The sequence below is a fragment of the Seriola aureovittata genome, chromosome 9 (genome assembly GCF_021018895.1).
Source record: "Seriola aureovittata isolate HTS-2021-v1 ecotype China chromosome 9, ASM2101889v1, whole genome shotgun sequence".
In the NCBI taxonomy this organism is placed as follows: domain Eukaryota; kingdom Metazoa; phylum Chordata; class Actinopteri; order Carangiformes; family Carangidae; genus Seriola; species Seriola aureovittata.
In genome coordinates, this window is record NC_079372.1 from 2,942,023 (window position 1) to 2,959,575 (window position 17,553).

Here is a 17,553-nt window from a genome sequence, read left to right on the forward strand (position 1 = left end):
ACTTTATTTTGAAAGCTCTCTTAACCTTTTTAATGTCACCATATGACAGCGTGATGTTTTTGAGCAGCGTTGTCATTTTGTAAGACTGCAACGCTGAGCAGCCTTTGACTAGGAAAAACTTCATCAGGCTGCTTCTGATGACTTCTCCTATTAATATTGTCCTGAAGCTACTTTATTTAAAGATCCCTCCAGACATGATCTGAGACATATGGAAAAAATACTCTCTACCCTCTGCAAGCTTGAGTGTGTTTTTTAGTCTGTGTGTACTTTGCCCAAGTATTCATAAGTGTGTGAACCATATGTTGTGTGCCGTATGGTACGCGTTGATCACAACATCTCACCTCCCTCTGGAGTGTTGAAAGTGACCGGGTCGCTGTTGGGCCCATTGCCCTTCTTGTTAAACACGCTGACATTGAGTGTGTACTCGGAGAAAGGCGCGAGGCCTGGTACGATGGCATGACTCCTCCTCCCAGGGAAGGACAGGGACTGGCGATCATCTAAAATCTTGTTGGGATTCAGCAGACTCCGCTTCCTCAACCACTGAACCTGTTAGAGGGAAGTAAAAGGAAAGATGTTGAGGAACGAGTCTGAACAGACCACAGAGAGGAGGGAGAAAGGAGGACTGCTCTTCCTTCCAGCTTCTTTTTCCGTTTTGGAGACCTCACTCACGATCACACAACCTCACATTGTTAGACAATAGTTCAGTGTTTAGCTTCTATTATGACCAATAGTGCCCAGATGGAGCCATTTATAGATAATAATGTAGGGAGAGGCATAAATTAGATGAGACTACACAAATCCAGTTCCAGACGAGTATGAGTGAAGAGGAGCAAAAGGCAAGACACACGTAACATTAGTAAGATATAGACATGTGACATCTGGGTTAGACAGGTCCTGCTGCGCAACACATCTTCACAATTTGGTGTGGCACTCCTCTGATTCACATGCTGGCTTTGTACTGCTCATCATTTCTCCTTGGTGGCCAGATTATAAAAAAAATACTTCTGCCTGTGACATCCTCGCAAAATCTTAAATCATTACAATTTTAGGGAATAATCCTTCTCCATGGACTCCATACTATAATGAATGCTCATTGCTAGAATAAATGTGTCAAATTTAAAAGACATACAAGAAAAGAACACAGAAAACTGTGAGATTTATGCTTTACAAGCAACAGGAACACATCACTCATAAAGTCCTGTTCCTATATAGCTTTGTAGCCAGACTACTATGGAAACTCAGGTAGCCTCAATGATCAATGGAGCTTGAGAGTATTTGAAAACTCTATTCTGCTCCATATAAATGTTTGTTTGCACTTACAGTTTTGGTAGAAAAGGGCACTTATAACAGAAAAAGCAAAGAAATTGGTGTCTCTTTTTTCTGGGGATGTGTCATTGGTCATGACTCACTGCAGACATGTGAGTGAAAAGGGGTAAGAGAATATAATGACACCTGGAGAAAAAAAAAAAAAAAAACCTTAAAGATGTAATTGCACTTGGTAAAACAGGTAAAGGATTTTGACCTTCCAAGTTACAGTAACTTTCCAAATCAAAGCTAGTGCTATTAGCCAGCACCTCTCTCTAGCCTGCTGACCTTCCAAAAATATGAAGGCAATGGACATTACTTAAAAACCACATTGATAAAACTTCATTTTAGATTACAGTAATAACTTCATAAAAGTATATTATACAAGACATATTAAGTCATAGGACTCCGCACTTATTTTACACTCATTTGCCTCTTTGCCTTTTAATTACAGATACTTTAATAAGTGAAAGTTAACTATTCTACTTTTTACACAACAGTGTCCGCTGTAGCTCATTATCGTTTTGCACCAGCTGTATCGAGTAACTAATGGCAGGTAACCTTTGTTCCAGTAATTAGACCTACACAATTACCAGGTCAATCAATTATTTGGTAGTCGCCGCACATGTTACCCTATAACATTATTTGAGGATATTAACTGTAATTGCCTCATGTACTTATCTCACGGAAACACCAAGCAATTACTGTATTGTAAAATGCTGTTGTTGAGAGTTCCTGTGCTGCCTTCAGTCATACAGCATAGCCTGAAAAAAAATCCTGCTTCAGGACTCTGAAAACTTACATTGTAGCCCCCTAGGTGACCTCTCAGTGTGGAAGTGGGAACCGGGGTCCAGCTAACTCTCAGAACAGTGGTGTTGATCACCTCCACCGCTACGTCCTGTGGTGCTGCGGTAGGAACTGAAGAACACATGGTGAAAGGTCAGGAGCAGCTGCAAACCATCGGTCATCTTTGCGGAGACTTTTTAACACTACCATAAAACATGTATGAAGAAAGAAAAATGAACTGAAAAACACTCGCAGATACAGTAAGTAAAACGATAAAAAGTCTATTTAGATGGTCTGAGCTGTTACTTTAAAGACAGAAGATGGTATTCTTTTGGTTTAGGGTTCTGTAGGAGTGATGTGTGGCTGTTTAAGGTGGTAAATAAACACCAGTGCTAGCAGATCAGCATGAAAGTGCACAAATACGTACTCAGCTGGACACCACATAAAGCAGCTCAGTTGTTCAAAGCTGTTTTTTTCTCTTTCAGCAGGAAGAAATTCAAAACCAAACATGAAAAATCAAATCACTAAATATTTTCTTCTCTACATGTTACTGATCTGGCAGAGGAACAGAAGCACAGCGGACACTAGAGAGGGAAGCAGCCATTATGCCTGAGTAGGCCTACAGTGCAAAGTGTGTCGTGATCTGTCAAATCTCCGACAGCTTCTGAGACAGAAGTGGAAATTTGACATCCCTCTGCTCTACAAAGGTTACCTGCCACCTGCTGGATTTGAAAAGGGTTTTTTCTTTTTTCTTTCTCAGAGGGGAGGGAAAGTCACTACCGCACACCTGCACAGGGTTAAAACCACGGTCAAAAGGAAAAAAAAAAAGGAAAGAACTTAACCTGACACATTTTCCCGCAGACAATGCCACAAGACAACTGGAGACAGGGAGGGGTACGGTAACAAGAAGTTCACAGTAAGTCACAAGCAAAGCAGCAGCTACATGTGCTAGTTTGGCTTGAGTGCATGTTTTAATGAACTGATGAGACTTTGCTTATTGCTTATAAACATATCTTATACTGAAATTCTAAATGAAATATACCAATAACATGAATGCATACGGTATAGGAAGTATTAAGTCCTCAACTCACCATCTTCTCCAGAGTAACCAGTAAAAACTTTAGGTTCTGGTCCCCATCCGTGGCTGTTCCTGCTCTGAATTTTGATCTCGTAGGGGACAAACGTGCCTGTGTTTTTCACTACAAAGGAGTGTCTTTTAACCAGGTGATCCTTCCACGGATCTTCCACCCCCAGTTTCCGGTAGCTCACCTTGTACTCAAGGCCTGGGCCATTATGCTCCATAGGCAACAGCGGCTACAACAGGACAATGTACGGATGACTTAGCAATCATTAACATGAATTCATACTATAATGGTTACTAGTGAACAGTCTTAAAGATGGGGACATTTTTTTTATAAAATATTTCTCTTACCTCCCAGCTAATGTCCATTTGATGAGGAAGATGGCCTTGAATTTTGATGTTCTCTGGGTTCCTATCAGGAGCTTTGGAGAGATTTGTTTAGTTGTATAATTATATTATTACAAATGCAAAAATATCTTGTGCTAATCTTCCTGTTTTGATTGTAGTCCTTTACAGCTAAAATGCAAATATCTAGCCATGCTATTCAGCTCAAAGAGTCTCTTTGGTAGTAGAAGTATCCAGTTTTCATGATAAACATATGAGAGATCATGAACATGTGCTGGAATGGATACTTTAGGACTTTAAGGGCTTCTAACACCCAGAAATATCTACACCCCCTACTGCTACAAAGTCCTGTGGCCAAAGGCCGGCCTTTCCATATGGCAAGTCTCTGCATGTTTCAAAAGAAACGCTACAAATTTGCATGTTTTCACAATCAACAGATAACCACAGCAGAAAATGTTAATTAAAGGGAGCGAGTCTTACCAGCAGGGGGTGTTTTGTATCTCTCAGTGGGCTCACTAGGGGGTCCAGGCCCAACGGCATTAACAGCATACACTCTGAACTGGTAGTTAAGGTGTCCGTGTAGTACCAGCTCAGCTGTTGCCTGGTTACCGGGGACTTTCTGTAGCTCCTTCCACCTGCCAGGATCCCATTGGCTCTCCTCATACTCCACTACAAATTCTGTGCTCAAGCAGGAGACAGGAGACATAACACATTCAGTCATCAAAAGCATGCACAGACTCATTCTGTTTGTTTCACTTACAGTCATTCATCCATTACCTACAGTACAGGTTTAATACTTTCAGGAGACCAATAATAGAAAAGTTCAACATTTTAATAAATATGATAAGAAGAGGAGAAGATCAATACCACTGTCACATGTGTGAGTCCAGTATGAAGTTGGGACGCAATTAGCTTAGCTTAGTAAGGATGGCGTAACATCCCAACAAACAAATAGTTATTTTCGGTTTATGTACAAATAAAAAAAAAAAAAGGGGGATATTACACGTTAATTAGTGAAAGACTAGCTGTTTCCCCTGCTTCCAGTCTTCATGTTAATCGCCTTCTGACCTCATCTCTGCGCTTAATGCACATCACTGAAGTGCTGACCTTGTAAAAGATGAGATGATCTCATGTAAAAGGTGAATTTCTCAAAATGTCAATACCTATCTTGCAATAGTGCAGTGTATTTACCTTCTGAAATGTTCTGCAAATGTAACATTTTAGTATTATTATTATTATTATAAAGAATTTAAAACAAAACCCACAATAGCTTCATTCATGCAAACTGTGTGATCCACAGATATGGCTAATAACTGGCCTCACGACTGATGTTTGATTAAACAAATAAATTAAAATTAATCCACATTTCAGACTCATAAAGGCTCTTCAGGCATATCTGTTCTCATTTCTGATCATAGATGACACATATCAAAGCTAAAAAAACATTACAAACCTACAAGAGGACACAATTATCAACTGATATAAATTGTTATCATCAGTAAGTTCCAAAAATAAATGACTCCCTTATTGAAGCATAAACGAGAGACAAGCTTCCCTGCCAGGATCCTCAGCGCTTTAAGGCTATTTGCAGCCATCGCTTTTTAAAAAAGCACTCAGCAGTGATCACAGCAGCAGAATCTGTTAACAACCCCTTTTCACAACAGACGAGACATGATATTTAGCTCAATTAGAACTTGCATCAAAGAGCAATTCTAATCCAGTTTTTAACAGCAGTCAGCAGACTTCAGGTGGTACATGTTGCTGTGAGGAGATCTATTATCCACACAGCAGTCACTGAGCAAAATCAGCTGAAACTGCATCCGTGTGCCTGGGCTAAAGGTGTGTTTGTGTATGTGCTATCATCTATAGTCAAATACGTTATCTTTTGAAGAAAAGTTGCCATCTCTGGTTGGACAATAAAGTTGGAATCTTCTGTTCTCTCAGCAGGGTTGTATCTTAAAGAGGCTTATAGTTGGCACCGACTCATACCTTATAAGATTACTTCATAAATGAAAATACTCACAGGCAGTTTTGTTCTTCTGCTTCCACGCTGTATTACACTAATTATTTTGTAATGGCACCATAGTTGCACAGTAATTACATCATTGTGTAATCTGTAAACTAATGAGTAACAAGCAATGGTCACACAGTATACAAGTAGCTGTTGATGACGTTTCTCTGTTGCACCCCACCCCCCCACCCCCCCTAAAAAAAAAATTAATAGAAGTTAAAGAGCATGCAGAATTCAAATGAACCTGTACCTGTTATAGAGCTGTTGTGATCACTCCCGGGTACCCAAGACAGGGAGACATTCCTTGGACTCTTAAGTTCCGACAGCTCTAAACTCATTGGCGCATCAGGAACATCTGCACCACAAAATACAAGCAGCAACATTAGATTAAAATGTAATAAATTACTTCCAAAAATGTGTAATAAATACGTAATGAATGATCTATATATCATTCACAAATGATCTTACCCAGTACTGTGAGTAGTGCAGTGGCACTGTCTTCATCTAGACTGGTTCTAGCAATGCATGTGTATGTTCCTTGATCACTCAGGTTCACATTCATGATCTGCAGCATGCCGTCGTCCACAAAGTATCTGAACTTATGAGCGCTTCCATGAGGAGAGACAGACATAAATAATAATATATGATTATAACAGTTATTCTTAATGGATGAATGAATCATTCAGTGAGCATATACTCGCACCAGGGATGTATAATACTATATACTACTTCTATAATAATTTTCATTCATTTTAAAAACAGATCTGTATCCTTATCTGCGGAGCTGTATCAAAATGCACATAGTTATAGACAATCGAGGTTTATGATTCATGGTGTCTTTCAATTAAGTGCAAAGCAGAAATGTAATATCTCTGACTTTCTAAATCTTAAAAAAAAAATCCTAAATTACCGGATATGCATTGATGGCATGCATATGATTTGATATTCTGCTAATTAACTAGGTAATGCAGACCAAAAACAATATAACGTCCTTGGCATAGTTAACCAATCAATCAATCAACCAGACAATAGAAATCTATAGACAACATCCCTTCCATCTGACCTTCCAAGTCCGTCTGTACTCACGATAAGAAACTCCTTTGGGACTTTTTTTCTTGCTTAGCATTAGCATGCAGGCAAAGACACTGAACAAAGCCATTGCGAACACAAACACACCTGAAAACCAATGGAAACACTAATCAAACGCCACCACCTACCTGGAATTTTCCTCAAAGGAAAGTGGGATCTCCTCCCCATCCTTTTTCCATACCACCTCAAAGGTGCTCCACAGGCTTTTATCAAGCTCTGCCTGGCACATCAACTGGGCTGTGGTCCCACTGATGATCTGCACATCCTGAGGTGGATCCACTATTTTCGTAGGGTCTAAAGATAAAACACAATTAAACAGACAGGATAATGATGTTTGTCTTGTTAGGCTGGAGCCTAACTCCTGCATGTAAATGAGTCTTTCTCACAGTAACTGCCTCATTGATGAGTGAAATGAGTAACCAAACTGGAAATGTCTTGATATTTCTTGATAAATTTTCTTGGTAACCGGTAAAAATGAAAAACATATTTATAAATATGTTGCATCATATTATTATTTATGCTGCATCTATTTACAACATCAATGAAAGATGAATTCAAAGTTGAGATGTGAAGATATTTATCGGCTTTTCAGCACAGCAATATTTCAGAGAACCTAACACAGACAGACCACCTAGTTTTACCCACTTGATCAATCAAAGCAGAGCATGTGGAAAAATAAAAAGCCTTCTGCCGTCTGTATCTTAAACCTGTCAGTTTACACAGTTTTTGCTGTGTGATTTTCAATAATAAGTCTTCTATTGAACAAATGACCTGCAAAATCCGATGTCTCAGTTCTAAAAGTACTGGGCCAATTTTATTGACTTTCATGTTAAAGGGTCAGTTCACCTGCTTATCCACACAGCTTGAAATATTTGAAACTGTTCATCATTTGGGTGAACTGGCCATTTAATGAATGATCGCATGCAGGGACAAGTACTACACTTGCTCAAAGAAAGAAATAATCATTTTGCTGAGATACCTTTCACATCCAGCACAGCAGTGACAGCTGAATCCCCCTCCGTGTTAAAGGCAGCACACACATATTTCCCACTGTCGTTTTTTTCTGCAGTGATGATTTGCAACGATCCATTCTGGAGAGAAATAAATCGCTCTCCCCTGATAGTTTCTGGTGCATCATCTTTGGCCCTAGAGCAGAAAAGTTTTCACATCTTTGAGCCAAGTTAAAAAAAATGCCTATTTAATTTTCACTGTCATTTTCAGCTATTTCTCTTCCGCACCCTGAATGATCTTCAGTTTGTCGTATATAATTTAATGTATCATTTATTTTCTTCCTTTGAATTTCAGTTGCCTGCTCACTCATCTTTTAAAAGAACTGTACAACAAAGCTTCTCAAGCAGGTTTGGTTTGAAGCCTAATCTAAATTAAAGCAAAACATTGTCAGGCTTGTTGATGAGATTGAAGTGGAGCATCGTCTAATAGAATCAGAAGAGCTATCCTCATGTTGTGTGGGTTTTAGTAAGGTCAAATGTGTTTTGTCATGGACTGTCTGAGATCCTGTTTCCCCTTTGTGGAACTGTAGCAGAGACACAGTGGTAGTTAACAGGATTTAATTAGACCAGTTTCAAGGAGCGGAAGGAGGATTATCTCATTAAACAGACATAAGTGTCAACATCAGACTATTTCATGCAGACACCTGCAGCAGTGTGGAATTCATAGCATGACTCACTGCGGTGATACTCTGTGTGCTCTGGTTCATTCTTTGGGCTAAAGCACAGACATCTACACACTGCACACAATCTGCACACCTTACACACTGATGCAGTGATGTGAGCGCATGGATAAAACCATAGTTATGAGAAGAGAACATATCACATCAAATGATATGTCTTCGCACTGAAGGATGTCACCAAGATTAATTCCTGATTTGCCTTACCAAGAGATGGTAGGTGGTGGAGAGCTAAAAACACTGCAGTTCATGATGATCTCCCCTCCTACTATTACAGCGTACTCGTGGTAGTCCCTTGTCAATATCAGAGGAGCCATATCTAAAGGTAAGTGGAAAGAAGAGAGATTACAGCTGCTCAAATGTCAAGTTATTGCCCATGAGATTTTTTTCCCCCAAGAAATATAGGCAGAAGAAAAGACGACTGGAAATACAGATATAAATCATATGTAGGCACAAGCATCTCAGAGAGCAGAAATGAAAATCTCATTCAGAACTACACTGACATTTGAAACGGTGCAATGTCTACAAAAGAACTGTGTACTTCTATAAAAACACAGTTTAATATTACTGTTTTAGCAGTTAGTGGAGTTATGTAGAGTGGTCATGACTAGGTGAAAGATGGCCGTAGACCTGAAACAACTTTGATAATTGTTGAATCATTTCAGTAATTGTGTCTTCTACGATAGCAGAGGAAGTCCTGTGTCTTTGTTTTGGACCAACTGATCAGACAGAACAAACTGTTTAAATATGTCAACTTGAGCTCTGGGGAAATTGTGATGGGCTTTTTTTCCTGCCACTTTATTGACCAAATAATGAATCAATTAATCAAGACAGTCAATCAAAGTAATATTCACGAGTGCTGCGATAGAAGTAAGTGATCAAATTGTTTGCATGCTGATGGTCAGTCCAGTGTGTCGCTTGGTAGGTCACTGTCATCAGTGTGTGAGTGTATGGGTGAATGGGTGAAAGTATAAATAATTGGACCAAAGCACTTTATATGTAAATGTAGACATTCACCATATAATTTCTAAACTACAAATAATTTCTAGAACTATAAATAGAAGAGATGGTTAAACTTCAGCTGAGAGATAAAAAAAGCTCCTTGAGTCTGTAACAGCCTAGAGCAAGATACAGCGCTGCATTTCTAGTTGTAGAACCAAGAGACAGTTGCAGACAATCTTAGAGCTATGCGTTTCTTTTAATTTATTTATTTTATGTTGCTAATTTGCTGCAGCCAATATAAATCTTACAATCCATTACTTAAAGACTGTTGCTGGCCAGGCATTGTCTGTCATGGTTATAATCGACCGTTAGGCAAATGCTTCCAGAATGCTAATGGGATCAGATTAAACACTGTTTGTAAAGAGAATGAACCGACTCAAACTCTGAAGGAACTGTGAAATGCTACTGAGCTCACCCAATCTACACATCATTTCCCAGACCCACTTGTACCTGATAAAGTAGCCACTGTGTTTACTAGCTAGTAACTTTGTCCTCGCTGGCTAGGCGGGGTTAAAGTGTTGCTGGTACACTCACTTGTGATCATGATGTTAACATTGGCCAGAACGCTGCCATGACGGTTGGAGGCTTCGCACTGATAGACAGCAGTGTCCTCGGACCTGGCGTTATGGAGCACCACAGTGTCGTCAAGCACTCGTCTGTTGCTCCCTGGGTCGTCTGCAACAAAGAAACACAACACCAGAATCATTCCACAAGGGCTACGCTATAGCAAGGTCACATGTTTGAAGGCTAACGCTGATGCCACTACTTGAAAGGTTTTTAAAAATCTGATAAAAAATTTGAGTTGCAGTCATTGAATAATTGATTAATCAGTTACTTGATCGAGAGAAACTTGGCTATAACTATTTTGAAAGTCAAAATTACTTTTATACATTCTCTGGTTCCAGCAGCTCAAATGTGAAGATTTGCTGCTTTTCACCATTTTACATTTTACTATTTGGGTTTTGAACTGTTGATTGGAGATAACTCTGCAACCTTGGAAGTTCTGACCAGATAAATGGATAATTAAAATAAGTGTTACTTATAATCAGTAAAGACTAGTATTTCCTCTAATGCTATCAGTGTATACTTTAATTCAGTGTATTTTAAATTCTGAAACAAATCCAATTTCTAGTCAAGCCTGTCCCAAGAGTTTTAAAGAACACTTAGCAAAACAGCTGCTTGTCGACTTGAACTCGTGGTTATGTGCTTGAAGTTTGGTGCAGCTACGCACTGCACTGTCCTCCTGCCCAGTGGCAAAAGATGTTATAAAACCACAGTTAGAATTATTCCCACTCACCTCGGAGAAATTCACCATTCCTCCTCCATGTTATGTCTGGCGTTGGTTTTCCACTGACCGAGCACTTGATGTGAACATCAGACCCAATCACAGTCAGCTGGCTCTGAGGAGGCTCTGTCAGCCACTTTGGCGGCTCTGGGAGATGTTAAGGAGAGCTGTGTTGGTCTGAGTCAAAACAACTGTCATCGCTGTGCCAACAGCTTTCTCTTTGAAGCAAAAACAAATGCACCCACAAATACATACATAATTAGTCCCTGAAGTCGACCTACCTTCCACTATTACATCAAAGTAGTGGACAGTCTGTCCAGCAGAGTTGTTGGCTTTACACATGTATTTCCCCTCATCCGTTTCGTCTACAGCAGAGATGGTCAACAGCTTTCCAAAGTTGTTAAATTGTGTCCGCAAAGGCAGCTTATCTCCCATTTTCATCCACTGTACCGATGGAGTGGGGCTACAACATGAAACCGTGACAAGTAATGAGGTGTAATGGCAGATAAATATGATAAGTAGTGTTAATAGTGATAATGTGGTTGCAGAGGTGATAATAGAGCATATATACATACAATCCCTCTGGTATACACTCGAGCTGTAGCTCCTCTCCCTTCAACAACACCTTCTCTGTCTGAACACCAGAGGGCAGCAGCAGGCCAGGTTTTCTCACTGGGGGGGCTTCAGCAGCATTGACCATAGAGAACAGTCTTTGTCACTCAAATATATCATTTTAATCAACAGTCATTAATACTACAAACAAGTTTATATTCAGTCTATTATCTGCAGCTTTTTGCAACATGCAAACCAACTGTGTTGCCTGTTCATGAAGATTGTTTTGATTTTTATTGTGAAAGCTTTGCCATGGGAAGATCACTCACTGTCATCGCTGCTGTCAGACTCATTGTCAGCTTTCACTGGAACAGAAACAAAATGCTGTGAGAATAATTCTGGTAATGACAGTGATAAACATGCTTCACTAACTTGTATTGCTCAATCCAGCATCACAACAGAGTTTCTTAGAGCATAAACATGTTAAGGCAAGCCCTGCTTCTTGGTATGCAGTAGATGAATATCTTAAATATACTCATAAAAATACATGGAACAACATACAAATGTCCTCGCTTTTCACTTTTGGAAAAAGCTCAAATGGGCTATACTGATGTTTGTGTTTTAAGATATGTATCAGATTTGCTTCTCTGAGATGTGTTATTGATGTCATGTTAAATAAGTGAGCTATAGTTGTACAGCTGTATTCAGGTTAAAGCCACACAGACAATTTTTTCAAACTTACAGCTCTTGACTACGACTGCCATGGCGGTTTTCTGGACGATGGTGCGTATTCTGGAGAAGGCGGCAAAGCAACAGTAATCCCGACGACTGTCGTTCTGTAAGGCATTAGAGAAGTACAGGTTGCCATCAACGCCCATGGAAACCCTCTCATCCTTCTCAATGTGCTGGAGACCTGGAAAAGATCATAATAGCCATCAGTGTCAGCAATGTCTGTATCTAATGTCAACCCATGTTCTTAATTGTGGCTATAAAAAAGACACAAATTGGGACTTTCACATCCATTCTCAAATATATTCCTTGTGTGCACCAGAGGGACAAAACTCAAAGGTGAAAATTACTTCAAAAATCTCATCATGAGACTCAGAGCAGGAGAAGAGAAACTGCAACACAGCATAGCTTCATATTCACTAGACATTAATGGAAATGCCCTAAAGAGCTTCCTTGTATAGTGCCAGGGAACTCATAAGTGCACTGTGACAGCATATTTGGTTTACATAGAGCTATTATTTAAAGTTACGGGTCAGCGGCGCCCTGTGTCGCTCCTTGGTCAGCCCATTCACAGTATTTAACAGCTTCATTTAAGACATAGCCTTAAGACATTGGTTGTTATGTCAGTGTTCAAGCCAAACTCATAAAAAAACATATTTGGTTCTGATTTATGTCACTTGGCACTTAAGGGAAATATGGGCCACTAATACGAAGAGAATAATATTTTTTCAACTCATGCGCATGGACAGGATGCAGAGAGCACAATGTTCCGCTGACAGTGAAGAAGAACATCATTACTGTTTTCATTGATGCGTCTCTACTTTTCAGACAAGCTACGATACATATGAAAGTATATTTTATCATGTTTTTGACATATCGATTCTTGTGACAATCCCTCAAAATATAAATGTGTGAAACTAAGACTAAAAAACAAAGACTTTAAACAAAATCTAAAGCAAGAGCTGCACAGATGTTTTCATTCATTCTGCCCCATGACTGTGGGCAGCCTCTTATGTTTTTCTTTCTCATATCAGCCAGGTTTGTTGGAGGCGGATGAGAACCTCCCAAGGGGCTGGGCAGAAAACTCAACCCTTACTTATAAAACACCTCAGACAGAAGTGAGGTGACCTTTTACATAGTAAATCACTTCCTTTGGCAGTAGTGGGAAAAAAAGGACTCTGCTGTGAGGTAAACTTGTGCGCCTCAAGTATGCACCTTTCCTAAACTATCCTTCTTATAGTCACCTTCACTGGAGGCCAGTGGATGGTGACAGCACCATGCTTCTTCCAAAGCACAGGGTTTCACCAGCTACTTCTCTTCACCTGCGAGGACCACATCTCCACATTATCTACACTATCCCTTGACCCCTGCATGGAACTAGTGCAATGACAAGGACATGATCCCTTTCAAGCTTCTTACTCCTGAACAGTGAAGGCGTCAGCATCCTTCAAAGGATGTACCTGTTGGATCATCTAACAGCATCTGAAACACTTTTTCCTGCATTCAACAAGTAACAGTCATTGACACCCACTTTCTTTTGTGACTAGCCAGGTGTACAGAGAATTGAAAGAAGCCAGGAGCTGAACTTTTATCTCATGCTCTCTGTGCAAAACCGTGAATGTCTCTGAGGAGAGACTGTCCCCATTCATACCCCCACCCCAGGCAGGCAACCCTGTAAATTACAAGCATAAACAGTCGCTTATTGGCTTACCAATAGACATCCAGTAGATTTGACGTGGAGCCACGCCCTTAGGAGGGTTACACTTCAGGATGATTGGTTCTCCCTCCTTAACAACAATGGGATCAATTTCCTCCTTTGGAAATTTGGGGACACCTGATCCAAAAAACAGACGTTAAACAAAATGCTTCTGAACAGAAACACAAGCTGTTCATGTAAAGGATACTTACTGGGAACTATCAATTCAGTCTCCTCTGTTATGGCAGTTCCCATCTTGTTGTAGGCGTAGCATCTGTATTTACCCTGGAGCTGGATAAGGTGCTCATTAGGGAGCACAAAAGTGCCACCTGTGTAAGTTGTTTTGTTTGTTGCGACGTAGGGAGGGATGAAGTCTTTGCCATCTTTTGTCCATCTGTATCTGTTGGAGCAAAACATACAGTAGGTTTCCTTCAACGAATCTTTGATCAGTGATCAATGTTTTTTTTGCAACTGATGAAAGCAGCTCATCTTTGATCAGTGATGGTGTGTTTTTTAAATTACGACAGAGATCATGCTGATGTCACTTACTCTGGTGGTGGGTTGCCCCTGGCTTCACACCTGATAGTGACAATGTTGTCAAAAGGAAGGGCAATAATAGGACCTGATGTGTGAGCTGTTATGGTTGGAGGCTGCTCCACTATGATATGAAGAAACATACATACAAAATAATCACAGAAATGTTAAATGTTGACATCAAGTTTCTAGTTCTTTCCTGCTGCTCTGTATGAAGAAGAGAACTCTGCAACCTGGCAAAGTCGTGTGCCAACAAGTCTGCATAATCTGGACAAATAAGGTGCTTAGATAGACAGTGAACTAAAATAGCACACCAGGACTTGATTGCAAAGCATTCTTAGCCCTAAACAAAGAAACCTCTGCTGCAACAATTTACTTTAAGTTGTTATTTTTTAGTCACAATTTTAAAAGCTTATATTCATGAACATGTTTTTTGACAAATGTTATGTTTCTCAGAACAAAGAGAGAGGAAAATTTTTATCTTCATTTTAATCTTCCATGTGAATCAAACCTTATAAATCGACTCAATATTTATTGGGGAAGTACTTATTAAGTATCATGACACTCGTACCTTCCAGAGGAATCTTGAGGCCTGCCGCCCTGAAGGTCAAGGCCAAAAGCAGAGCGAGCTGCAGGCTCCCTGCCAGCCTCATTACTCTCCACTGGTTACTGGAGACAGTGCAGTACAAAACGTGTTGATCAGCTGTCGTCACTTAGAATTTGTAAGGCACAGAGGACCTGGAAGAGACAGAATAATGTCAAAAAATTTAAGGCCCAGGTTAAATAACTCAACTTGGAAAAAAACACTGTCTTTTTCATTTCTACAAGCGGTCAGATAAGAGCCTTACAAGCACCTCTTCTAATCAGAGAAATGCAGCGCTGAATGAACAGCCGTGAGGGGTTACATAGTTGCTATGCTCCAAACGGACAGCAAAGCAACTATGACTTGTAAGCTGGAACTTGAATGGCATGAAATGGTAGAAAAGGGCCTAAACTGTTGAAGCAAAGTGGAAAAAACGTCACAAAACTGTATAAAATTTACAAAAACAGCAAGATGTGTAAATTGAAAGCTGAATGGCCTAAAATGGCTGAAAAATACCTAAAAAAGAATTTACAAGAAAAACTTGTAAGCTCAAATGTGAATTACATTTCTGAAGCAATGCTGAATTGAGTGAAAAAGCAGCTCATACTGACTGAAGCACAGTGCTGTTAAACTGAAGGATGTGGGAGCTGAAGTCCATTAGCTGCAAAAGCTGAGAACTCTGTCTTTCTGTCTTTTTCAATTCATTTTCAATGGCAGAACTATGATTTAGAAAAAGTAGAATATTTCAAAAATTATAAATACTAGAGAAAAGAAAGATAATAGCAGAAATCCTGTCAGTGAGCTGAACGCTCTGATACTTGAACGGTTAGTGACAGAATGAAAGTAAAAGGAGGATCACAAATCTAACACCAGTGGAGCAGGCTAAATTCAATATATCTGCTGCTGTATTTACTGTTGTACTGAAATCAGCTTTCTGTCCGTGTGTGTGTGTGTGTGTGTGTGTGTGTGTGTGTGTGTGTGTGTTAACAAGCAATATCCATCAGCTAGAAGACACACTTAATAGAAAACGGTACAAAACATCAACCAAATTTTCACATCAACAGCACCACAAGACCTTCTTGAACACGTCGATTTGCTTTTGGTGTTCCCAGTCAAAAAATGTGTAAACAGGAGCGAATAAAAAAAAAGGGTTCTTTCAGTATTTCTCTGAAAATCCATTTCTGAATTTGTATTGCAGTATGGGGCAGTTGGATGGTACTCCCATCACTCAGAGGCTCACAGTTCTAATTACGGCAACGGCAGCTCCTGACCTGTGTGTGTGTGCGTGCGTGCGCCTAGCAACCAGATAACCAACTCTCCAAGCTCTGCTAGCTTTACATTAGCATGTTAGGTCTTAAATTAAATTTAGTTAGGTCTTAAATATGTAAGTCCATTTACTGCTTCCTTCGTTACCTTTTTTTTTGTTTTGTTAAAAGAGTGAATGAAGTTGTGACGGTCTCCGCTGAGACAGAGGAGAGGAGAAGCTACTAGCCCTCTCTCGCTGTCACTTCTAGTGGCGTTGCTCTCCTCCCCAGTAATGTTAAATTTACCACAGAAAAAAACATAATACTGGTAATTTAAATAGCGGTTCATGGGATTTATTAACCCTCAGGGGTCCCTCTGTCCTTTTTTGGACATTTTCTTTACTTTTCTTTTTTGATTTGCTGATCATTTTGGCTGTGTTACAGCTGAAGGTATGGATTTCTGCAAGAAAGTGTCTTTTTTGACATATTTTTAAAATCTGATGTCAGTTACTGTTACAGGTCTATTATACACTGGTAACACATTTTGTACCCTCTGGGGTTCCTTGCGTCCAAAAAAGGACACACAAAGAAAATGATATAAAATCATCATATATCAATATTTTTTTCTGCTTTTTTTTTGCATACATCTCTTAAACCACTTCAGTTTTGCTCAAACCTACCAAATGTTTATTAGTTTTCAGGATTTTAACCCTTTAAATGCCCGTTTGAAGACATGTTGCCTCTTGTTTTATTAAAAAAACAACACAGAATATGAGATATTTCCCACATAATACATGGTGGAGGGATGTGACATTGTTTTATATCAGAGTCTTTTATATCAAGACATTTCTCAAAACCAGAATATGATCAGGGTGACTTTTGAACACTGGAAATAAATCATGTACTCATCCCGGCAGTAGCCCCCGTGGCACTCAAAATTTCCCTGGAATTTTCTAGTCATGTTATTAAGTCTCTCTGCTTTGATGGACACATTGTTTGAAAGAAGACAAATTTTCCAACATTCTGGGAAAAAAATTATGAGTGAAGAGTGAAATTTGTGGTCGTGAAGACAAGTTAAAGTTATTTTTTTAGTTTTTGAGCTTCTCCCACTCTAGCGGTGATGTCATCCACTCTAGCCCTGAACAATATACACATCCATTATAAACTCAAAAATTGTCAGAAAAAAGCATAAAACTTAAACTGTGATAACTTGAAAGCTGTAGAAGATATCAAAAACTTGAATATAAGTTTAATAGTTGAAAGTCTTGTGAAACATTTAAAGTTTGAACTAGTTTGCCTAAGTAGTTTAAGTTCAAAGAGACTGAAGTTTTCAAGGATTTGAGCATTGTCTCCATTCATTTGGATGGCAAAAAAAGTGACAGAAAAAGCTTTATATTTCCAATATTATAAATATCAAAAAGTTGAATACAGGCACTCTTTTCCTGAAAAAGCTGTATGTTTTGATACCTGAATGGTTTCTGTAGCACAAAGTATGAAGGAGTAGTTAGGTGTGAATGCTGACTCAGCATTCACACTAACTAAAGACAACCAGAAGAAAAAAAACATAAATAAGATCTGACAATATGAAATCCAATCAAATCTATATACTTTGCAGGGTTTTCAT

General features: G+C 39.4%; 1 protein-coding gene across 10 annotated transcripts in view; it reads right to left on the reverse strand.

Annotated features, from left to right (window-relative positions):
• Positions 1-17,553, reverse strand: part of LOC130175184 (neural cell adhesion molecule L1-like protein) — a 53,034-nt gene that overhangs the window by 16,116 nt on the left and 19,365 nt on the right. For all 10 annotated transcript variants that reach the window (XM_056385512.1, XM_056385511.1, XM_056385513.1 and 7 more), the window contains 20 exons: positions 14,674-14,840; positions 14,118-14,226; positions 13,781-13,968; positions 13,584-13,706; positions 11,886-12,056; positions 11,473-11,508; positions 11,167-11,272; positions 10,873-11,054; positions 10,604-10,738; positions 9,841-9,981; positions 8,512-8,623; positions 7,597-7,763; positions 6,746-6,911; positions 5,997-6,136; positions 5,779-5,883; positions 3,998-4,195; positions 3,524-3,594; positions 3,183-3,405; positions 2,108-2,223; positions 342-546 (listed from right to left, as the gene is read on the reverse strand). In XM_056385512.1, coding sequence (XP_056241487.1) covers positions 342-546; positions 2,108-2,223; positions 3,183-3,405; positions 3,524-3,594; positions 3,998-4,195; positions 5,779-5,883; positions 5,997-6,136; positions 6,746-6,911; positions 7,597-7,763; positions 8,512-8,623; positions 9,841-9,981; positions 10,604-10,738; positions 10,873-11,054; positions 11,167-11,272; positions 11,473-11,508; positions 11,886-12,056; positions 13,584-13,706; positions 13,781-13,968; positions 14,118-14,226; positions 14,674-14,755 — 2,776 coding nt within the window. In that variant the 5' untranslated portion in view covers positions 14,756-14,840. The remainder of the gene's footprint in view (positions 1-341; positions 547-2,107; positions 2,224-3,182; positions 3,406-3,523; positions 3,595-3,997; positions 4,196-5,778; positions 5,884-5,996; positions 6,137-6,745; positions 6,912-7,596; positions 7,764-8,511; positions 8,624-9,840; positions 9,982-10,603; positions 10,739-10,872; positions 11,055-11,166; positions 11,273-11,472; positions 11,509-11,885; positions 12,057-13,583; positions 13,707-13,780; positions 13,969-14,117; positions 14,227-14,673; positions 14,841-17,553) is intronic.